Here is a 23,353-nt window from a genome sequence, read left to right as displayed (position 1 = left end):
CAGTAATTTACTATCTGCTTTTCATGTGATACTTGCTCTCTGTACTTTCATTGTTATTTCTCACACTATATGCCAACTTCATGTTCACGGGGCTGCTTAAGCATTGTATTTGACATGCTTGTAATATTTGTTTTTCTCCTTTCAATTGCATGAAGTAGAAATTACTGGATTTCCAGTACTGTATTTAATTTTTGTGGCCAGATGAAACCTGTTATGTGTAGAATGAATTGGATATAAGCCGGTGCTGTTTTTCCACCTCAAATCGAGACGCTAACTTTGGAGAACATGAGAATCAAAACTGCCGTTGCCAGAAATCCAGTAGAGAAGTGGAAATGCTTGGAAACACTCAACAGATCAGGTAGCATCTGTGGAAAGAGAAGCAGAGTTAACATTTCCATTCAAATAAGACATTAGCTCAATTTCTCTTTGTTTCTCTCCCCACATGAAGCTTAACCTACTGAATGTTCCCAGCATTTTCTATTTTCCTTTTGTAGAAGAAAGCTGAATAAATGTCAGAAATCTCTTGACATGTCAACCAAGAAGCTGCTTCAAGAGGGTGTCAGTTAGCTTTGTAGGTTATTTGATTTTATCGCATTTATTAGTTATTTATTTACAAACCCCATTTCCAGAAAAGTTAGGATATTTTCCAAAATACAATAAAAACAAAAATCTGTGATATGTTAATTCACATGAACCTTTATTTAACTGACAAAATTACAAAGAAAAGATTTTCAATAGTTTTACTGACTACTTAATTGTATTTTGTGAACATACACAAATTTAGAATTTGATGGCTGCAACACACTCAACAAAAGTTGGGACAGAGTTAAAATAAGATTGAAAAGTGCACAGAATATTCAAGTAACACTGGTTTGGAAGACTCCACATTAAGCAGGCTAATTGGTAGCAGGTGAGGTATCATGACTGGGTATAAAAGTAGCGTCCATTCAAGGTTCAATCTTTGCAAGCAAGGATGGGTCATGGCTCACCCCTTTGTGCTAAAATTTGTGAGAGAATTATTAGTCAGTTCAAAAGGAACATTTCTCAATGCCAGATTGCAGAGAATTTAGGTCTTTCAACATCTACAGTACATAATATTGTGAAAAGATTCAGAGAATTCAGGGACATCTCAGTGCGTAAAGGGCAAGGTCGGAAACCACTGTTGAATGCACGTGATCTTCGAGCCCTCAGGTGGCACTGCCTAAGAAACCGTCATGCTACTGTGACAATTATAGCCACCTGGGCTCGGGAGTACTTCGGAAAACCATTGTCACTCAACACAGTCCGTCGCTGCATCCAGAAATGCAACTTGAAACTGTATTACGCAAGGAGGAAGCCATACATCAACTCTATGCAGAAACGCCGGCGAGTTCTCTGGGCCCGAGCTCATCTCAGATGGACCGAAAGATTGTGGAACCGTGTGCTCTGGTCAGATGAGTCCACATTTCAGCTAGTTTTCAGAAAAAACGGGTGTCAAATTCTCTGTGCCAAAGATGAAAACGACCATCCAGATTGTTATCAGCGAAAGGTGCAAAAGCCAGCATCTGTGATGGTATGGGGGTGCATCAGTGCCCACGGCATGGGTGAGTTGCATGTATGTGAAGGTACCATTGACTCTGAGGCATATATTAGGATTTTAGAGAGACATATGTTGCCATCAAGGCGACGTCTCTTCCCGGGACGTCCATGCTTATTTCAGCAGGACAATGCCAGACCATATTCTGCACGGGCTACAACAGCGTGGTTTTGTAGACACAGAGTGCGTGTGCTTGACTGGCCTGCTGCCAGTCCAGATCTATCTCCTATTGAAAATGTATGGCGCATCATGAAGAGGAGAATCAGACAACGGAGACCACGGACTGTTGAGCAGCTGAAGGCTTATATCAAGCAAGAATGGACAAAATTTCCAGTTGCAGATCTACTACAATTAGTATCCTCAGTTCCAAAACGATTAAAAAGTGGTATTAAAAGGAAAGGTGATGTAACACAATGGTAATCATGCCTCTGTCCCAACTTTTGTTGAGTGTGTTGCAGCCATCAAATTCTAAATTTGTGTATGTTTACAAAATACAATTAAATTGGTCAGTAAAACTATTGAAAATCTTTTCTTTGTACTTTTGTCAGTTAAATAAAGGTTCACGTGAATTAACATATCACAGATTTTTGTTTCTATTGCATTTTGGAAAATATCCCAACTTTTCTGGAAATGGGGTCTGTAATTAAAATCTATTATTTATTAGTGTCGATGCAGTCAAGGGTGCAACAATCAAGGGTAGGTATCCTAATGATTTCTTTCTTTACCCAGCTCAGTTGTATTCTCTTATTAATTGCAAATTGTGATATATTGAGGTGTAAATATGCAAATAGACTATATTCAGTATAATGGAATGATCTTATAGTTCTAATGCAAAGTCATGTTACTTGTTGGTCTGCATTAAGGTACAGGCCCATGTTCTAAATCTCTTGCAGACTCAGAAACATTGAAAGGGTATCTCTGAGCCCACCTTCAGATACATCATTGCTGTTAATGCACATCAAATGATGAATATCAAATCAGATCTAATGGGGGAAACTTGAGGGATTTTGTGGAACTCTTCAAAACATTTTCTAAACAGTGTTGATCAATGGTTTAGACTGCAGAACCTTAGGGATGGAAAACATTTAGACCCAAAGTTTTTCCTGGATGTACAGTGAGTCACTAAATTGAACAGCTAAAAACAATTCTTATAAAAAAGGGGATAATTGTTCACAGGAAGATTAAACCCCAGATAGGGAAACTTTGAGTGATGAAGCAGGATCACTATTAATTTGGGGAAACAAGACAAGACCCCTGCTCAAACTTGTATGCTACTTTGGTAACTTAGGAATGTACAATCATGCATGAGGTCCTGTAACAGTATGCACATAAAGAATGGAAATATTCTTTATGCCTTGCAATAATCTTGAAGGAGAGGATGATGTTTAAAATGCAGGCAAATAGTACGATAGGAGAGCATCAGCATACTATTGTAATGATGCCTACTAATCTGAAGCCAAACATGATTCATTCACAGAACTAGTGTCGAAATTGGAGGACTACTTCAATCCACAACTGTTTGAAATAACAGAATTGCAAGTATTTAACAAAGGATCACACAAGTGAGTGCAGGAGTCTGCAACCATATTGTTGCATTAACAACTTAACTGGACATTCAGTTTTGAATATCTAAAATCTAGCATTGCAGGGTAAATTTTGAGTAGCTTAAACAGGGAACTAAATAGTTTCAGGTGGGTTGACCTTAGAAACATAGATACATAGAAAACTTGCAGCACAATACAGGCCCTTCAGCCCACAAAGCTGTGCCGAACACATCCTTACCTTAGAAATTACCTAGGGTTATCCATAGCCCTCTATTTTTCTGAGCTCCATGTACTGTCCAGGAGTCTCTTAAAAGACCCTATCGTATCCGCCTCCACCACCATTGCCAGCAGCCCATTCCACGCACTCACCACTCTCTGCGTAAAAAAACTTACCTCTGACATCTCCCCTTTACCTACTTCCAAGTACCTTAAAACTGTGCCCGCTCGTGCTAGCCATTTCAGCCCTGGGAAAAAGCCTCTGACTATCCACATAATCAATGCCTCTCACCATCACATACACCTCTATCAAGTCACTTCTCATCCTCTGTCGCTCCAAGGAAGAAAGGCCGAGTTCACTCAACCTATTCTCATAAGGCATGCTTCCCAATCGAGGAACATCCTTCTAAGTCTCCTCTGCACCCTTTCTATGGTTTCCACATCCTTTCTGTAGTGAGGTGACCAGAACTGAGCACAGTACTCCCAAGTGGGGTCTGACCAGGGTCCTTTATAGCTGAAGCATTACCTCGGCTCCTAAACTCGACCCCATGATTGATGAAGGCTAATGCACCATATGCTTTCTTAACCACAGAGTCAACCTGCGCAGCAGCTTTGAGTGGCCTATGGACTCGGACCGCAAGATCCGTCTGATCCTCCACACTGCTAAGTCTTACCATTAAGACTATATTCTGCCATCATATTTGACCTACCAAAGTGAACCACCTCACACTTATCTAGGTTGAACTCCATCTGCCACTTCTCAGCCCAGTTTTGCATCCTATCAATATCCTGCTGTAACCTCTGACAGCTCTCCACACTATCCACAACACCCCCACCCATTGTGTCATCAGCAAACTTACTAACCCATCCCTCCACTTCCTCATCCAGGTCATTTATAAAAATCACAAAGCGAAGGGATCCCAGAAGAGATCCCTGAGGCACACCACTGGTCACTGACCTCCATGCAGAATATGACCTGTCTACAACCACTCTTTGCCTTCTGTGGGCAAACTAGTTCTGGATCCACAAAGCAATGTCCCCTTGGATCTCATTCCTCCTTACTTTCTCAATAAGCCTTGCATGGGGTGCCTTTTCAAATGTCTTGCTGAAATCTATATACACTACACCTACTGCTCTACCTTCATCAATGTGTTTAGTCACATATACAAAAAATTCAATCAGGCTCGTAAAGCACGGCCTGCCTTTGATAAAGCCTTGCTGACTATTCCTAATCATATTATGCCTCTCCAAATGTTCATAAATCCTGCCCCTCAAGATCTTCTCCATCAACTTACCAACAACAGAAGTAAGACTCACTGGTCTATAATTTGCTGGGCTACCTCTACTCCCTTTCTTGAATAATGGAACAATATCCGCAACCCTCCAATCGTCCGGAACCTCTCCTGTTCCCATTGATGATGCAAAGATTATCACCAGAGGCTCAGCAATCTCCTCCCTCGCCTCCCACAGTAGCCTGGGGAACATCTCGCCCGGTCCTGGTGACTTGTCCAACTTGATGCTTTCCAAAAGCTCCAGCACATCCTCTTTCTTAATATCTACATGCTCAAGCTTTTCAGTCTGCTGTAAGTCATCCCTGCAATCCTTTTCCTTTACTGTAGTGAATACTGAAGCAAAGTACTCATTAAGTACTTCTGCTATCTCCTCCGGTTCCATACGCACTTTTGCACTGTCACGCTTGATTGGTCCTATTCTCTACGTCTTATCCTCTTGCTCTTCACATACTTGTAGAATGCCTTGGGGTTTTCCTTAATCCTGTCCACCAAGGCCTTCTCATAGCCCCTCCTGGCTCTCCTAATTTCTTTCTTAAGCTCCTTCTTGCTAGCCTTATAATCTTCTAGATCTCTATCGTTACCTAGTTTTTTGAAGCTTTCGTAAGCTCTTCTTTTCTTCTTGACTAGATTTACAACAGCCTTTGTACACCACGGTTCCTGTGTCCTACCATCCTTTCCCTGTTTTGTTGGAACATACCTGTGCAGAACTCCTCGCAACTATCCCCTGAACCTTTGCCAAATTTCTTCCGTACATTTCCCTGAGAACATCTGTTCCCAATTTATGCTTCCAAGTTCTTGCCTGATAGCCTCATATTTCCCCTTACTCCAATTAAATGCTTTCCTAACTTGTCTGCTCCTATCCCTCTCCAATGCTATGGTAAAGGAGATAGAATTGTGATCACTATCTCCAAAATGCTCTCCTACTGAGAGATCTGACCCCTGACCAGGTTCATTTCCCAATACCAGATTAGTTGCAAAGTTGTATCCTTAATGGAAATGATGAAGAAAATTGGCAAATTTTATCAATCACCAAGTAGAAATATGATGCCGATGATGATGGTGCAGCATTTATATTACTGGACTGGTAATCCAGCCAGCTGATCTAGCGATGTAGAGATCAGAGTTCAATTTACACCATGGAATTTAAATTCGTTCACCATTCTTAAATTTAGAAGAAACTGGTTGCTGGCAATGACTTTGTCTGCTACTCTGTCTGGCCACTGTTGTTGACTGTTCAAGAGCCAATGCACAATAAATTCAGTCCTTGCCGAAAACAATTACCTTCTAAAATTGAATTTCAAGGAATAATAGTAGCGTCGGGTACAAAGACAGCAGTGAAAGCTTCATTTCAGAAGTAAGGTCAGCATTATAGGTGAGCAAGTGATGTGAATTCTTGTTACAAACATGAGAAGCCTTTCACCCCAGCTCCATTCGTTTAAGGAAGAAAAGTGTTATGTTTGTCAGAAGAAGGGACATGGAGTTATGCAATCTGAACTCAGAGGCTAACCAGAGAAGTCCTACAGATGCGTCTCTTCACAGAGGAACTTTGTTTAGTAGTGGTAGTATCTGCAGAATTATGAAGCTAAATCAAAGTTTCTAGATCAGAAATGACAGGAAATAACAAGGTCTGAAAACAGATCAATTGAAAGAGTTGTGGGTTGTTCCATCAGGGGTTACAAAAGAAGTTTTGGGTATCTACATGTGCTAGAGTACAGTCAGTCTTAAGATATACTCAGCTAGAAGTACTAAAGTTAGCAATGAACATTGTTATGGTGGCAAACAATTAGAAGTGCCAATAGCTTTAGCTAACTGTTCCCATCAACCAGCACTAGTTGATAAGGGTGGGCTAAGAAAATTTAAAGATCATTAGAAAAATTAGTAGCCTCATGGGTATGGTGAAATTATGCTTGGAGGTGCTTTGCAGAAAAATGAACAAATCTTAGTTAGCTCAGCACAATATTGTGGTCTGAAGGGCTTTTCTTCTATCTTATTGTTCTATATTTTTAAGGATAATTGTACTCTCATTACTGACTATAAGGCAATATAAATCTGCAGCCAATCTAATAACTTGTAAAGTAGACATAAGAGTCTGCAGTAGTCTCGATGCAGGGCTTGGAACTGAAAATCAGAATCAGGTTTATTATCACTGACATTTGTCATGAAATTTGCTGTTTTGTGGCAGCAGTACGCAGTAATAATAAAACCATAAATTACAGCATGAAATATATTTTAAAAATTTAAATCAGTAGTGCATTAAAGAGAGCAAATAAAAGTGAAAAAAATACCAAGGTAGTGTTCCATTTTGTGTGTGTGTGTTGCCAAGGTAATATACACGGGTTCATTGTCCGTACAGAAATATGATGGCAGAGAGGAAGAAGCTGTTCCTTAAACATTAAATGTGTGTCTTCAGGCTCCTTTACTTCCTCTTTGATGGTCCGGGGTGATAGGGGCCCTTAATGATGGATATTGCCATTTTGAACCATCGCCTTTTGTGGGTGTCCTGGATGCTGGGGAGGTTAGCACCCATGATGGAGCTGGCTGAGTTTTCAGCGTTCTGCAGCTTTTACCGATCCAGTGCAGTGGCCCCACCATGCTAGATTGTGATGCGACTAGTTCAAATGCTCTCCACAATATATCTGTAGGAATTTGCGAGAATCTTTGGTGATATACCAAGTCTCCCCAAACTCCTCATGAAGTATAGCCACTGGTGCCTTCTTAGAAATTGGATCAATAAGTTGGACCCAGGAACTTAAAACTGCTCACCATTTCCACTGTTGATCCCTTGATGAGGACTGTTGTGTGTAACCTCGACTTCCCCTTCCTGATGCAATCAATTCTTTGGTTTTACTGACATTGAGTTCAAGATTGTTTCTTGCGACACCACTCAACCAGCTGATCCATCTCACTGTTATATGCCCCCTCATCACCATCTGAAATTCTGCCAAGAACAGTTGTGTCATCGACAAATTTATAGATGGCATCTGAGCTGTGCCTAGCCACATGGACATAGCTGTAGAGAGAATAAAGCAGTGGTATAAGCACACATCTTTGAGATGCGGCAGTGTTGATTGTCGGTGAAGAGGAGATGTTATTTCTGATCCACATTAACTGTAGTCTCCCAATGAGGAAGTCAAGGATCCAGTTGCAGAGGGAGGTACAGAGACCCAGGTTTTGGAGCTTGGCAATTAGTACTGAGAAATGATGGTGTTGAACGCTGAGGTGTAGTCAGTAAACAGCAGCCTGTCGTAGGTATTGCTTTTTTCCAAGTGATTCAAGGCTGAGTGGAGAGTCAGTGAGATCGCACCTGTGCTGTAGACCAGTTGTAGCGATAGGCAAATTGCAGTGGGTCCAGGTCCTTGGTGAGGCAGGAGCTGATATGACCATCCTCTCAGAGCACTTAATCAGAGTAGATGTGAGTGCAGCTGGGCAATGGCCATTAAGGCGGCTCATCCTACTCTTCTTCTGTTACCCTTTTGAAGAAGGTGACCTCATCTTGGCACACGAGGAGGCCATAGGCCAACATGTTGTAACATAAATGGGAGTTGAAATTAAAATGTTTGACCACCAAGAAGTTCCACTTCTGGCACAGGGAGCAGAGGTGTTCGATGAAGTGGTCCCCAATTTACGATGGGTCTCACCAATGTACAGGAGGCCACATCAGGAGTACTGGATGTAATAGACGACCCCAGCAGATCCACAGGTGAAGTGTTGCCTCACTTGGAAGGTCTGTTTGGTACCCTGAATGGAGGCGAATGGGCAAGTGTAGCATTTTGACTGCTTGCAGGGATATGTGCCAGGAGGGAGATTAGTGGGATGAATGGACGAAGGAATAACAGAGGGAGCAACCTCTGCAGAAAGCAAAGGAAGGGGGCAGGAAGTAAAAAAAATATATTTGGTGGTGAGAGATTGGAGATGTCCTTGAACATTCCCCGCCAGTTAGTTGGCACAGGTTTTCGGTGCCCTTTCAGGTACACCATCAGGGCTTGACCCCTTGCTGGGATTCACCCCTTGAAAGATGTTCTGAAGCTGGCCTCTGAGATCACAAGATGTTGCAAGGATTTGCACGGGTGTAGTTTTATTCTCTCTTTCAATCATGCATAAAAGGCATTGAGCTCATCTGGGAGTGAAGCATCATAGCCATTCATGATGTTAGGTTTTGCCTTGTACGAAGTAATGGCTGCAAGCCCTGCCTGATTAGATGATTCCCTCTCTAACTTCAATGGGAATTGCTTTATCACTCTTAAAATAGTTTTCCATAAGTCATATCTGGACTTCTTGTGTAGTTGTGGGGTCATGGGTTTTGAATGCCACAGATCTAGCCCTCAGCAGACTGCAAATCTCCTGGTTCATCCACAGCTTTTGGTTTGGGTATGTCTAGTATGTTCTCAAAAGCACTCACTCACTCACTCATCCTCACACACACAGGTCTTGATGAACAATTCCTTTCTCCCACAGGTGCTACTGGATCCTCCAGCTGATTGTTCTTTTCACTTAAAGAAAAGATTGTCAAAAATATAAAAGGTGTATTGTTATGTTGCAGTGCTGATAGTTGTGGTCCAACAACAGTGCAAGAGAAATCTAATGCTGACACCTGTTCAGCCATGAGAATGGCCAAAATGACTTTAAAAAAAAACACAAACAAGAGGAATTCTGCAGATGCTGGAAATTCAAGCAACACATATCAAAGTTGCTGGTGAACGCAGCAGGCCAGGCAGCATCTCTATACTTTGGGCTGAAAGCTAGAGATACATTTTAGTTTTTATCAACCCTCATTCAAAGTAGATTGAATTTAAGCATGTTGGATCATATGCTACAACAATCTCTACAACTGGGAAGCTGAGATTGACTTTTGGAAAATTTAGGGTCAAAGTGTCTGTACATATTCTCAGGGAAGCCTTGAATGGAGGCTTGTGAAGCTTAACCATAGATCCTTGTTTGCCTGAATTTAAATACTGTGCAAAGCATATTCTATGATGAGATTCACTCCCACAGAGCTTTTGATGGCTTGCAGTCTTCAAATATGCTCAAGTTTCTTACAGCCTATATTGGAGGATAAATTGGAGAGACAGCAGTTGAAGCAAAATCAACTCGCGTCCTAACAACTGATTGGAGGAAGAAAAATTGTCAGGTGGATAGCACAATGCTGCAGCTAGTGGAGTGCCAGAGAATGGTTCAAGTCTGAACTCAGGTGGTGTTTGTGTGAAGTTTTCATGTTCTTTCTGTGATCATGTGGGTTTCCTCCAGGTGCTTCAGTTGGAGGAAACTCACATCCCACATTCCAAGGATGTACTTCAACCACAATTCTCTGGAATTCACTTCATAAATCTGTCTGACTTAAATTTTTTACTGTAAAAAAAATGTGAGATTATTATTGACCAAGCCTTTTGGTTTCTTCTCACACATTTCCTCCTCCTTCAAATTACATGGCTTGCTTGCTGCACCAAGGATTGCTTGTTGTTGGAACATAGTTGCAGAGAAATGGAGTGTGAAGAATAGAATCGATTTACATCTCAGGGCAATGACAAAGTTCAAAGGAAGAAAAGTGTTTTCTCCTATGATGCATTGGATGTCAACTTTTACAAAATTGAACTACTCTCTTTATTCCTTGGAGAAGGACATGGCTAAGGAAGTTTAGAGTTAGTTGATACTCTGCAATCTGGTATGCTAAGAATTTATAGAGAAGAACTTTATTCAATTAAATTATCTGTTAATTGGCATTGCTACTTGTTTTTTTTATTAAGCATCACTATGACACATTTCAATTCTAAATATGCAAATCAGCTTATGGTAGCAAAAAAGCTGGAGTTATCCTGATGGTGTAACATTTTAAAAAATTCCATAATGTTTCAAAGGTCATTGGTTGAGTCAAATGACTGAATTGACCAACAAAGTAATGGGTTTAACATAATTGTACTGTCTAAATAGTGTTTACGAGAAGATATCCATCTTATTTCCAACAGGGAGATGCGATTAAGGTAGCTTGCTGGTTCTTGTGTCCCACAAAAATAAGTTTATTTACATTGTAGGGAATGTGAAATGGAAACTACATATAGTAGACTGTTATGTATATTTAATGTAGGGTATGGTCTTATTTTAGCCATTTGATATTATTTGGTGTGGAGTTAAATTATTTTTAGTATTCATTTCAAAACATACTCTTAAAATACACGTATTAGAAGACTGATGTAAGAGGTTCAAAGTGAATTAGTGGGTGTATTTACATTCTTAATCTTGTCTGTTAGAAAGTAGATGAACAATTTTTAAACTATGGAGTATAGTTTCAGTATAGTCCCCCAACTTCCACTTACGTTATATAGTGTACATTAATCCCTTCTGCATTGAAAATGTTAATTCAGAATAACTTTTAGTCAATATATTCAGGCAGTGTTGCATTCACAAAAAGCAATGACACTTTTTAATCTGCTTATGTTTTGTCCAGCAGAATTCCCTTTCTCAGTCCTACAAATGTCAGGTAGGATTCTGTTTTGGAATTAATTTTAGTGATTGCATAGCATCAGGATTATGGCACTACCTGGTATTATAGTTTCACTTTATTTACTAGATCATTAATTTTAAATTTGGGAATGAAAAATTGAATTGGTGATATGCTGTGCCATTTGAGATTAATCGGATAGGTGCAGGCTCTTGACATAGAAAAATGGAAAATAAAATGTAGAGTGCACAGGCAAAAGAGATTATGTTCAGCTTTATTTTGCCTAAATTATCACACAATGAGTGAATTGAATGCTTGAAGATTTAAAAGAAACTGCACATGCTGGAACACTGAAATGAAAGCAGAAACACTGTAAAACTATGCAGGGGAGCATTTCAAGTTTGGAGCGTTTTGAGGTTTTCATCAAAACTTTTTATCAAGAGATAATGCACAAAATTTTAACTTACTGTATTTTCCTCTCTAGAAATGCTTCCTGATTTGCTGTCTTGTTTCTAGCATTTTCTGGGTACAGGGGGCCCCTGCATTGTACAAAACTGTCAGTACAGTGATCTTCCATAAATAAAAAGCTGCGTCATTCACGCAGATGTCGAGCAACGAAAGTTGAGGGGAAAATAAGCTTTGTATTCATCTATTTACTTTTTTCACAAAAGTTTTGGAGGAGTAAATTTTATTCCATATGATAAATTGTTGGGCAGTGATTTGCAAATTCTGCAGGGGTGAATTTCTGATACCCGAATGACTATAACGTAGGGGTCACTTGTATGTTATTTGTAGTCTACCAACCCTTAGTAAGTTTTGACCATTGCATGGCTTTGCTGCTTTTGAATTCTCTGAACTTAACAGTTTCACTTGTACATTTAGTGTTGCACGATACATCAATTCTTACTGAAAGTCCATTTTGATTTGAATTTCCAATCAATGTGTTTTGAAATACCAGTCTTTCTAAAGGTAATATTACAGCATCTTAATAATGGTTTTAAAATTTTTACATGCACCTGCTAAATTTGTGAAATTCTTAATATTGTCATAAAATGCTTATACTGGGGCACAGAATTTAACTGCAGCAACTGTAAAGTTATCACATTGATGTTGTGTTTATGGTTTTCTATCATTGCCTTTTTCATGTACATTAACATCATCATTCCATGTTTATGTTTTAAAGTGCTATAACATTTCAGTAATGCCAAATCAAAAGGCACTGGGTGCAGGGTGCACTACCTATGTTTAATAAAATACTTTCCACCAGTGAGTTGAGGAACATCATTAGTAATCATTGATCTATGAGTAAAATCTGTAATTTAGGTCCCTTAATGTTATCATGGTTCTCAGAAACTAGCATGAGTTGATTGTTGTGTGGCAATTTATAAGCTGTTGGTTCAATTGTTTATGCAACACAAGTAACAAGGTTCAATCTGAGTAAGTAGCTACTGTTTAGTACTTATCAATTAAATATCAAGTAAAATCCTTCATGCCATGATCTGTGGTGGAAAGTGCTTTTATTAATCACAGATAGAGCCCAGAGTTGCAGTAGAGCTCTCAAAGGGAAGAAAGCTTTTAATTGCTTGGTTGTGTAGCTCAGAGACCATGTTAATATGGCTGACAGGGAGTGTGCAAGTGCGTTACAGACACTGAAGAGTGAGAGCATGGAAGATTGGCTGGGGAGCATTGGAAAAGTTTTTAAATGGCATAGTTGAAGATTTCACTGAAAGAAAAGTATAATCTAGCACCAGCAGTAGTTGATGCTACAGCAATGGACACTTTCTGAAGATGCATGATCAGAAATTTAGATTAAGATAAATTATGCTCAAATGGTATGTCAAACTGGAGCAAAGGAGGTAGTCTGGAATGCTAATGGAGCAATGGTAACTATATAAAGTCAGTGGATATTGTAACAGTTGATGTAAACATAATGACTTCAATATTCAATAGGAGGTTTTGGACTAGGAGATCACAGTCATGAAATTAGAGATAATCCAATTGGGGATGAAGTTCTGAAATAATTCTACAGGCAAAGGATAGCATCTAGTTGGCAGACCCTCTCAGCTACTAAATGTTAAGTTATTTCTCAAGAAATCCAGCTCAACTTTTAGGTGTTCTTAGCTTTAATATGAAGTGGGGAAAAGCTGTGAGTGTAGGACAAATCTTGCTCGAGTGGAGCATCTTGATCTTTAGACTTGTCCCTCTCCATCAATTTGAAAGTAATTTGCTTGAAGAAAAACATTGTGACTGTGGGCAACAAGGCATTTGTGAATCATGGGACCAAAAGGTGAATATCTTAAATGAGATTTAAGAAATGAGAATTTTATAGTACTGTTGGAAGAGAAGGAAGAACTGGAGTGGGTGTCTTAAGAGTCAAATTGTATATGGAATGAAATAGATTTCAAGGAGTGAAGGAAGATGGGGAAAAGAAGTTTATATTTGAATTGTAAAATTCATCATCTTATTTGAGATTATATTTTTAAATAGCAAAACAAGGAATGAACATTTCTACATACAGGTGTAATCTTCAGTGATTTAGATTTTTCCCTTTCTGGATAAATGAAGTTGATTTCCTTTAGTGATTATTGCATGCTCAATTGATGCAATACCATAAAGTATGAGCTTGAACTTCTGAAATAAAAATTAACAAAGAACTTAGAGAAACATCAAGTAAGACCCGGCACCTCAATGCAACACCATGAAGATACAGTATCTTTAAGTTGTGGAGAATCACTTTGCCCACTAGTATATATATTATTCTTGAAGGGAGCTTTGGCCCTGTACATTTACTGATCTTTACAGTAATGATATTGTTAATTCCCAAAGTTTTTGATCTAGAGGGTCTGGATGGATTGCTTTTAATCGAACTCGCCATCAGATATTGTTGTGAATCTGTGGTCACAACAATGGCTTAACCCTTGTTTTTCCAGTGGTATTTATATGTAACACAGCAAATCCAGGCATCTGTACATGCATAGTAAAAGTTGAAATCCAGAAGCACATGGCACTGATATTCTGTTGCTCTGCAGCACAAAATCATTGACTGACAGGGATTTCAACTTGTTACACCCTATTTCACACTGACTTTTTTAAAAAAAATCAAGAGAGGTTTACCTTGTTAAATGAGATAATTACTGCTGAACAAATTTCTCTTGGCCCTAAAAATTTAAGTATGTATGCATATAGCATAATTTCCTCAGAATAGCACCAATTGCATTTTAAGAAAATCTGCTTTCAATGCATAGAACATTTGAGTTTTACTTTAATCCCACATGAGAATCTTGATTTTTATCATATCCGTAAAAAATTGAAAAATTGTATTTTTTTCAGCAAAGCTTGCCATGTATCTGCTGTTTTGAAAAAAAATGTTACTTAATTGGAACATAAGATCTTGAATTTGAATATGGAGAGGATATTTCCTCTTCAATCTAGAAGCAAGCTCATCGTTTAAAAATAATGGGTTGTCCAATTAAGACAGGGATGAAAGGCCTGTACCGTGCTATAGTGTTCCATGTTCTATGAGATAAATGTTTATTTTTCTCTCAAGGAGTTTTTGGAACTGACTTCCCTCAAACTGCAGTGGAAACAGTATTTTGAATGTTTTAAAGGCAGCATTTGATAGATTATTGATGAGCAAAGTAATAAATGAGCAGGAAAAATTGAGAATGCAGAGTTGAAGTTACAAGTAAATCAGCTATGCTCTTGTTAAACAGCAGAGCAAGGTTGAGCTGCTGAATGGCCTACTCCTGCTCCTAGTTTGTATATTGTTTTGTTCTGATCAGCTGCTCCTTTTTATTTTACAAAACTATTGGAGTTTATTTGCAACACGTATACACAAGGTACAGCATTGTGACATTTCTGTCGCTGAATGTCATGGTTTCTTTACAAATGGTGCCAAACTGCACATTGCATTGGGAAAGAGCTTAAGCACAAGTATATAAATTCCTTTCAGGGTTAATACTTCCTTAGAGTAGAAGAGGAATTAATAGCACCTCCTACAGGTTCAAGTTCTAGAATGAATTGTCTGGTGCTATATCTTTAAACAGCATTGAAACTTAATGTGTTTCATCCTCTTACGTCAAAAGCAGTTCAACTATTAAGTCTTATTTCAGTATTTGTCCAGTAACTTAGATTTTTTTTTACAGTTCCTGCTAATAATTTTTCAGCCACTTGTGACATTGCAAAAATCTTGCTTGGTCCCGGTTATTCAGCTGATATTTATAACCTAGCTTCATTAAATTACTTAGAGGTCACTGCTGACTTACATTCTGCTTATAAATGAAAAATCAATATCACATGCACCTTTCCAATGCCAATTTTATTCATAAGAATTAAAATTAAATTAACACTTGACACTTAATCTTATATGTTCCATTAAAAAAATGACTCTGTTGAACCCTGTTCATTTGATGCCCTAAATTTCTCCTGGTGCAGATAGCTACATTCCTAGCACACTGAATTAGTTAAGTTCTTGTTGGGATCAATGGGCTTTGCTACAGGTACTTTAGGTGTTGAAACTTGTGTGCATTGTTTGTGTTTGAGCATCTCTGAAGAGAGCATATGGATGCAAAGTACTCAGTACTTTTCCAGTTTGAGCAGCCTTGGACCAGGGATTTCCATGGATCAGCAAAGCTGTTACAATTTTCAAGAAGGGTGACCTTGAATCATTTTCTATGTTCTTCTGGATATTTATGCCGAACTCCAAGAGTAAGGTGTCAAGCCAGTTGACAGTGCGATCAGCACCTCAGTGGTGTTGATGATTGTTGGGGGAGGACATTGGTTCTATTGCTGATTTTGGAGGATCTTGTAGATGCAACATTAATGGTACTTCTCAAGTGCTCTAATATGATTGCCTGAAGTTTACCGTGCCTCTAATACAGGAGGGTGGGGGCACTGCTGATTGTAGGACATGAGCTTGGTGTCAGTTGGATACATTGGTCTTCAAATGTTCTTTTCTCCAGGCAGTGGTAACTGTATTGGCACATTAACACTGGTATAATTCAACAGTTATATCTGCTCCAATCTGGTTGGCTCCTGACATATGGCAAAAACCCACTTTCACCAAGGTTACATCAGGATTCTTGATCAGTAGAGATGGGTTTTGCAGTAGGACCATGTTCTTATGGACGTTTAATAGCAGGCTTATCTTCTTAACACTTCAGCAAAGAAGTCAAGGATGGTTTAGAATTTGCTTTCTAAGTGTGCAAATACAGTACATATTTGTACTTTGGTGTCTGAAATAGATGAGATCTTAGTTTTGGAGTAGAGGTAATGAGGTTTGAATAATTTCTGCTGTAAATTCAGCAGATTTGGTAAGGCATTTCAGTGAGGAAGATGTTGTGTTCACATAGCCTTGGACCCTAAGCTGAACTGGATTTGGATATTTGATGAATCCATTGGTACGGATTGTAGCTTGCATGTCATACCAGAGCAGAGTGATGATAGGTATTTGTGGGTAGCCAAGTTTGAGAAGGATCCTTCATAGTTCTCTGTAGTTGATGGAATTACGGGCTTTTGTGTGGTGTTACGTACCCCGTAACTGGGTTGCCAAACCAGCAGAAATGGACCACTAGTTGGAGTCTGGATTACTGGAAGCTAATAAAGTTTTATTAAAGAAATAAGTAACACAGTACTCTAATCGTACGGATATAAATGCAACAGGATAGCAATGACAAAGCACACATGTACACAGAACTAGGGTAATAGGAATCAATCAAGCTCTATCGCAGTCTAGGGGTAAAATGATCAGTCTCAAGTGGCGCAGAGTTCAGTTCAGCTTAGTACAGTTCGCAGTAATCACTGTTGTGCCGTTGGAGAGAGAGAGAGAATGCAAATTTGATTCAGCAGATCTTTGATATTCACAGGTGGTTTCGAGTGGACCCTTTTATGTCTTCTGTGGTCACCGACTGTGACCCCTCCGTTCCGGATACGACCGTTCTTCCGCGGTGAACCTGGCACCCAGGCAAGGGCGGACACACACACCAGGTTCCCGCCGATCGTCCCTTTTCACCCTGTCAGTCTATGGTCGGTTCCCTCGAACCAGACCTCCAACTCCTACCAACTTGTGGGGGCACACTGCTCTTCCAGGGTCTCGTTATCTCCTGATCTCGTGGTGTGTGTCGTGCCTTAGCGAACCTGTTCTTTTCATCCCACTGCTGGGGTATCGCCTGTCCATCAAACTTCAAACAGTTCAAGTTCAAAGCAACCGGTCTGTCAATATTCTGAAATGTGTTTCTTTATCGTTAATCTCTCTCTTCTCTCTTATTAGCATTTTGAATGTTTCTCCATTGTCTCACTTATCTCACTCTCATTAGCATCAATTCTGATAACTTGGTTTTTCGTCGCAGTGGTTAAAGAAGAATGTTGCTTCCTGCACTTTGCTTAGACTTCTCCTGGCAGCTGCATTCTCAGACCCTATTTAAATTGGTCATTCTGTTAATTCTCTTTCCACATGTATTGTCTGACATGCTGAGTGTTTGCAGTTTATTGTGTCTTTATTTCCAAAGGTGCTAACCCTACACCTTACAGTGGTGATCTTACAGGACATTCTAAAGGGAATGTTGAGTTTAGGAGTAAATGTAGCCATGTGCATATTGGCTCTTTCAAAATTGCTATGTTTACAGTGCAGAATAAAACATAGAGCCTGTACTGGCTCTACATAAGTTAGTCCCTCTCCCCTTAGCACTGCAAATTCTTTCCTCTTCGATATTTAATCAGCTTTCTTTTGAATGCTGCAATTGAATTTGCTCTCACTACTACCACTTGGCAGTGCATTCCAAAACCTAATCATTCACTGTACTAAAGCTTTGCTATTTCTGCCAAGGATTCTCATTATGTGCCTTCTCTAGTTTTTGATGCCCTGCATTTCTCAGCATGAGATTTCCCCATCCACGTATATCTGTTCCACCCACCTGACTATATCACTTTAATTCTTTACAAGACTGTCTATGTTAGCTAAAAGATACTATTTGTATGCTGGAATCACCTAAATAATTTTATCTTGAACACCTGTAATTAATATAGACAACCCCTTGTATATTTCTTATTCTTCACATTTCAACTTTAATGTTTTGTGACTTGTTTCTTTAGGTTGATGAAAAGAAACATACCAACAATTTTGGTCTTTCTCTCTTTCTCCACACTATAACACAGTATGTTGTGGGACCTAGTCTTCCTTTCACCGTTACCTTTCTCTTCATGTTGCATTCTTGACTCTTTTTTTAAGGTGGGATCTTGTATTTAGTTGTGAAGGTTTGATAACTAATATTTCATTCTTTAAAATATATAAAATTGTGTAGCTTGGAAATTTGAAATGAAATGTCCACAAAAAGCGGTAGTAAAAGTATTTATTACCTGAATACAGCTATGCAGCATCTTTCATACTCCCAAACTTCTTCAAACAGATTCATATATGATAGTTTTAAAGTACATTTCCATTATGTTGGCAATCTGCATGGACGAATACCTTATTAATTGCAAATAAACTAATTAAAGTATCTTTAGTGCTAGGATTTGAAATGTTAGGTAAGGCAGCAGGAGAACCTTTTTTTCACTAATTGCATTATATGTGCCAAATCCATTGGAACTATTAGAAAGTTTTTATCAAATATGGTACCAAACAGTGACAGTACCATATTTTTCAGAGCAGCACTGTGTAGCATTTTCTGCTCAAGGTGAGAGTGATAAAATTTGCCAAATTGATATCAGTTGTTCATGTCTTTGTAGGTTGTTACATAGTGTGTGTAGAAACACACCATTAGAATCATTGAGAGGCTAGGAATTTTCCATCTAGCAGATGTTCAGGCAAGATTTAATAGTTGTTCTGAAAGTATAGAATATTTAGATAGAATAAACCGGGGAGTGTTCTTTTTAAACATAGCACATTATGATCAGCATCAGAATCACTTTATTGCCAGTACGTGAAACATACCAGAATTAATTGTGATTCAGTGCCAAGAGTAAAACTTGGGACAATGCCATAACAGACAACACAATAGCAACCAACAGTTTACAAGACAATAGCGCAAACGGCCATGAGGAATCAACAATTAACAGAACAGTCACATGCGCAAATGTCAATAATCAAACTTAAATAAATGTGAACATATGAACAGATTCAATAATTGTCAACAGAACAAGGAGAGCAGGAAAGACCATTTAACAGATGTTGGGCAGGGACAGTTGGGGTATTCCATCTGCATAAGTTCTGTTGAGGAGCTGGATAGCTACAGGAAAGGAGCTTCAGAGATGACATGTAGTCCTGGTGGTGATGGACCTGTAGCATCTCCCTGATGGCAATTTGGTGAATTGCTGACTGCTAGAGTGGATGGACTCAGTAGTAATTTTTTCAGCTCTTTTCTTTGCTCTTTTATTGTTGGTAGCTGACAGCCGATGATCTTCTCCGCAGTGTGGACCACTCGCTGCAACGTAGACTTGGAGAGGGATGAAGCAGTGGGAAACCAAACATTGATACAGTGGTCACAACACTCTCAATGGTAGCTGAGTGAAAATTCATCAGGGTACGCCCTGAGATGTTACGTTTCCTAAGGTGACGTAGGAAGACCAGCCTCTGTTGTGCTTTCCTAGTGAGGAGCATAATGTGCTTGTCTCACTTTAATGTATTGGTAATGGTTCACTTTAATGTATTGGTAATGGTGGTTCCCAGGAACTTGAATGAGTCAACCACATATACAGCCTGACCATTAATTTCCAAGGGGAGTCAGGTTGGTGGAATTGAATCCTCATTTCCACTGGCTTGACACCATTAAGCTCCAAGTAATTAAGCGCACACCATGCTGCGAGGCTGTTTCCCTCTTTTTGATGGTAGGTCACATCATTATTAGGGATGAGACCAACTACAGTCGTGTCATCCACAAACTTTAGGATTTTAGTGGATTTGTCTGTGGAGGTACAGTCATTTATATAAAGTGAGAATTGGGGTGAAAGACTACATCCCTGGGGAGAGCCTGTACTTATAGACATTGGATCAGATAAGTAGGAGCCCGGCCTTCCTTCCTGTCTGGAAGTTAGTAAATCACTGACAGGTACTATAGAATACAGCCAACTGGGTTAGCTTGCTGTGGAGAAACTCCCAAACAATAGTGTTGAAGGTGGAATTAAAACCCACAAACAAGATCATCACATAGGTTTAGGGGGAACGTAATGAAGAACGTATGTTAAAGAACGTAATGAAGGCACAAGTTAACTGCATCCTCAGTTGATTTGCTCTATAAGCAAACTGTAGCGGGACAAGAAGGGGGATCAGTAATGGAGCTAAAAAAGGCCAACATCAGGTGTTCAAAGGTTTTCATAACTACTGAACTCAAAGTGACTCATCTATGACATTAAGTCCAGTAATCTTGTGTTTCTTGGGAACTGGAACAATTGAAGCAGCTTTATAGCAGTCCAGAACCCTGCCCAATTGTAGGGAGTTGTTAAATATCTCAGGTGTTAGCTGATTTGTACAGTGCCTTAGAGTACCAGGTGAGACACCATCAAGGCCTGCAGCTTTCCTAATGTTCTGTTTTTCCAGAATAGTTTGCAAATGTCTTCTTTGCTTCACCGAAAGTTTAGGGTGGGATGGAGGGAGGGAGCAAGAGGGGAGTGGGGGCTGAAGAAGACAAATAGAGCTGGGATGAAGGGAGGATGGTGACATTGGTGTGCTCGTGAGCCATCAGCATGTGAGGATCGGCTGTGAGAAGAGATAGATGTTGATTGTCCTTATCAAACCAGCAATAAAATGGATTGAGCTGATTGGCCAAGGTAAGGGAGTAGGAGACTTGGGAGCACTTCTATTTGAATTCGGTAAGACTTTGAGAGGAATGCCATATTTGTCTGGCTATCATTGTTGAAGTCTTTCTCTAGCCTATTCTTTACGCCGTTTTGCAGAGCTATATCCCTCTCCGTTTTCAGACCTGTAGGCATGACCCTTTTCAGATTTGAGAGTCCCCAACTCCTTGGTGAACCATGGCTTATCATTGTTATACCTCACAATGATATTTTTAGGAAGACTCACATCTTCACAGAAGGATTGTGTCAGTACACTCATCTTTGTGACAACGCCAGCATTCCATGGCCTTCGAATCCATGGATCCTGAGCAGTCTCTCAGCTGTGCAACAGCCTCAGGAGTTCATTGCCATCTGATGATCCTGTTTGGTTTAGACTGTTCCAGTTTTTATTCTTGCTGGGAACAAGCACGATCATGACATGGTCAGGCTTGCCAAGAGGTGCTTGGGGGGAAATGGCACAGTGCCCCTTTAATGTTGGTATAGAAGTCTTCCAAAGTTCTGTCTTCACGTGTGGGGCAGCGATTCATCTGGTGGGAAATGGGGAGGTCATAATTTCATGTTACAATAGTTAAAATCCCCCACAATGAAAATGACGGTATTGGGAAATTTATTTTCCAAATCATAGATGTTACCAGCCAACAGTTGTGCAGATTGAGCATTCGCCTGAGGGGGAATGTAAATACCAGCTAGGATAACAGAGTGAAATTCAGAATGGTTTGCAGTGACTGAAAAGAACCTCTAAGTCAGCAGAGGAAAAAGAAAGAATGACTGACACGTCCCTACACCGTCCGTTATTTATAAACCTGCACAAGCCACCACCACATGATGTGCACTATTACGATCTGCTCTAAATAGCTGGTATAGGCATTTGAACAAAGTTGTCTGCTATGTCCGAGTTAAGCCACATTTCAACAAAACAAAGGGCAGAAATACAGATACAATCCTTGTTAGTCCTGATGAGTAGCACTCTCATCTATTTTATTTGTAAGAGGGCAGACATTTCAAAGACAGGTGTCTTCTGGGATTCCAGCGTACCAGAGTGCCCGCGTGTTAACCTCCATACCTCTAGGAGATATGCGTTTTCTGGCCAGTGTCATTGCTCTCAGTCGGAAGAAGCTTTAGTGGTAAATCCTCTATATCGTATTTGAGCTGTGCCCAGCCACAGTCATAAGTATAGAGAGTAGAGAAGTATTCAGTAAACTATTAAAGCATATCTGGTGTTGAGCTTGACAGGTTGATCAAATATACCAGTTAACCCAATGTTAGTGCAATCATGACAGCTGCTGTGATGTCAAATATGTCGGTGTCAGTCTAGTCACTCCTTTGGGACTGTCCCTTTATCACCTCAGTCCCTCCCTCTAAAATGGAGTCAAACAATGAAACACCAGAAAGCAGAGTTTTTACTATACCTGAAATGTTGGACCAAGTTTACAATGATGTACTGTATTTCTATTGAAAATCCTCATGCACAATCTTGTTAGATTTAACCACATCGAGCTCTTTGCAATCTTTTTTTTATGATTGCAAATTTATTTTGGCAGTAACACTTTGTTCACCTGTTGGTTTTACATTGAAGTTAAATAACTGAGGTAAAGCACCAAATAAATCATGTGGGCTTTGAAAGAAGTCGGGTAGTAAGAAGACCTTTGTTGTATGACAAGGAATTTGATTTTGTTTGTGCAGGAGTTTAGGATATTTGACCATTTTATAATCATGCATTAATCCAAATGCCGAACCTGCAGATGCTGGGAATGTAAAATTAAGCACAAGCAACAAAAAAAGCTCAGCAAATCATATGACCATAAGATATGGGAGTAGAATTATGCCATTTGGCCCATCGAGTCTGCTCCGCCATTCAGTCATGGCTGATCCTTTTCATCTCCTCCTCAACCCTGTTTCCTGTCCTCCTTCCTGTAACGTTTGGTGCCATGTCCAATTAAGAACCTATCAATCTCTGTCTTAACTACACCTTGAACTGAATGCTAACATTGCATTTGCCTTCCTCACCACCGACTCAACCTGCAAGTTAACCTTCAGGGTGTTCTGCTCAAGGAGTCCCAAATCCCTTTGCTTTTCAGATTTTTGGATTTTCTCCCTGTTTAGAAATAGTCCGCACATTTATTTCTACTACCAAAGAGCATGACCATGCAATTTCCAACATTGTATTTCATTTGCCACTTTCTTCCCCATTCTCTTCATCTGTCTCAGTCTTCTGCATCCTGTTTCCTCAACACTACCTGCCCCTTCACCAATCTTTTTATATAATTTTTATTGAGTTTTCAAACTTGATTACATGAAATACTACTGTCTACCCTCCCCCCCCATAACCCTCCACCCCCCCGCAATCTTGAATCTTTTACTCCCCGTGGTGTGATTCTAATGGAATATAGCAAATGCTTTTAATGTTTTCGTTAAAAATGTCAACTCGAAAGACTTGATGTCCACCAAAAAGTTTTTGTGCCCTTTGTTCCTATATTCATTGCAACACTAATGTTGACGTACA

General features: G+C 39.6%; 1 protein-coding gene across 7 annotated transcripts in view; it reads left to right on the top strand.

Annotated features, from left to right (window-relative positions):
* The window catches only part of agtpbp1 (ATP/GTP binding carboxypeptidase 1), a 265,211-nt gene that overhangs the window by 83,248 nt on the left and 158,610 nt on the right, over positions 1–23,353 (top strand). For 6 of the 7 annotated variants that reach the window (XM_063068825.1, XM_063068822.1, XM_063068824.1 and 3 more), the window contains one exon: positions 11,071–11,100. The exons of the other annotated variant lie outside the window; for it this stretch is intronic. In XM_063068825.1, coding sequence (XP_062924895.1) covers positions 11,071–11,100 — 30 coding nt within the window. The remainder of the gene's footprint in view (positions 1–11,070; positions 11,101–23,353) is intronic. 7 annotated transcript variants of the gene reach the window in all.

This window comes from Mobula hypostoma, chromosome 16 (assembly GCF_963921235.1).
Source record: "Mobula hypostoma chromosome 16, sMobHyp1.1, whole genome shotgun sequence".
NCBI classification, from domain to species: Eukaryota; Metazoa; Chordata; class Chondrichthyes; order Myliobatiformes; family Myliobatidae; genus Mobula; species Mobula hypostoma.
Note: the sequence above shows the minus strand (reverse complement) of the source record. Positions and strands in the feature narration are given on the sequence as shown.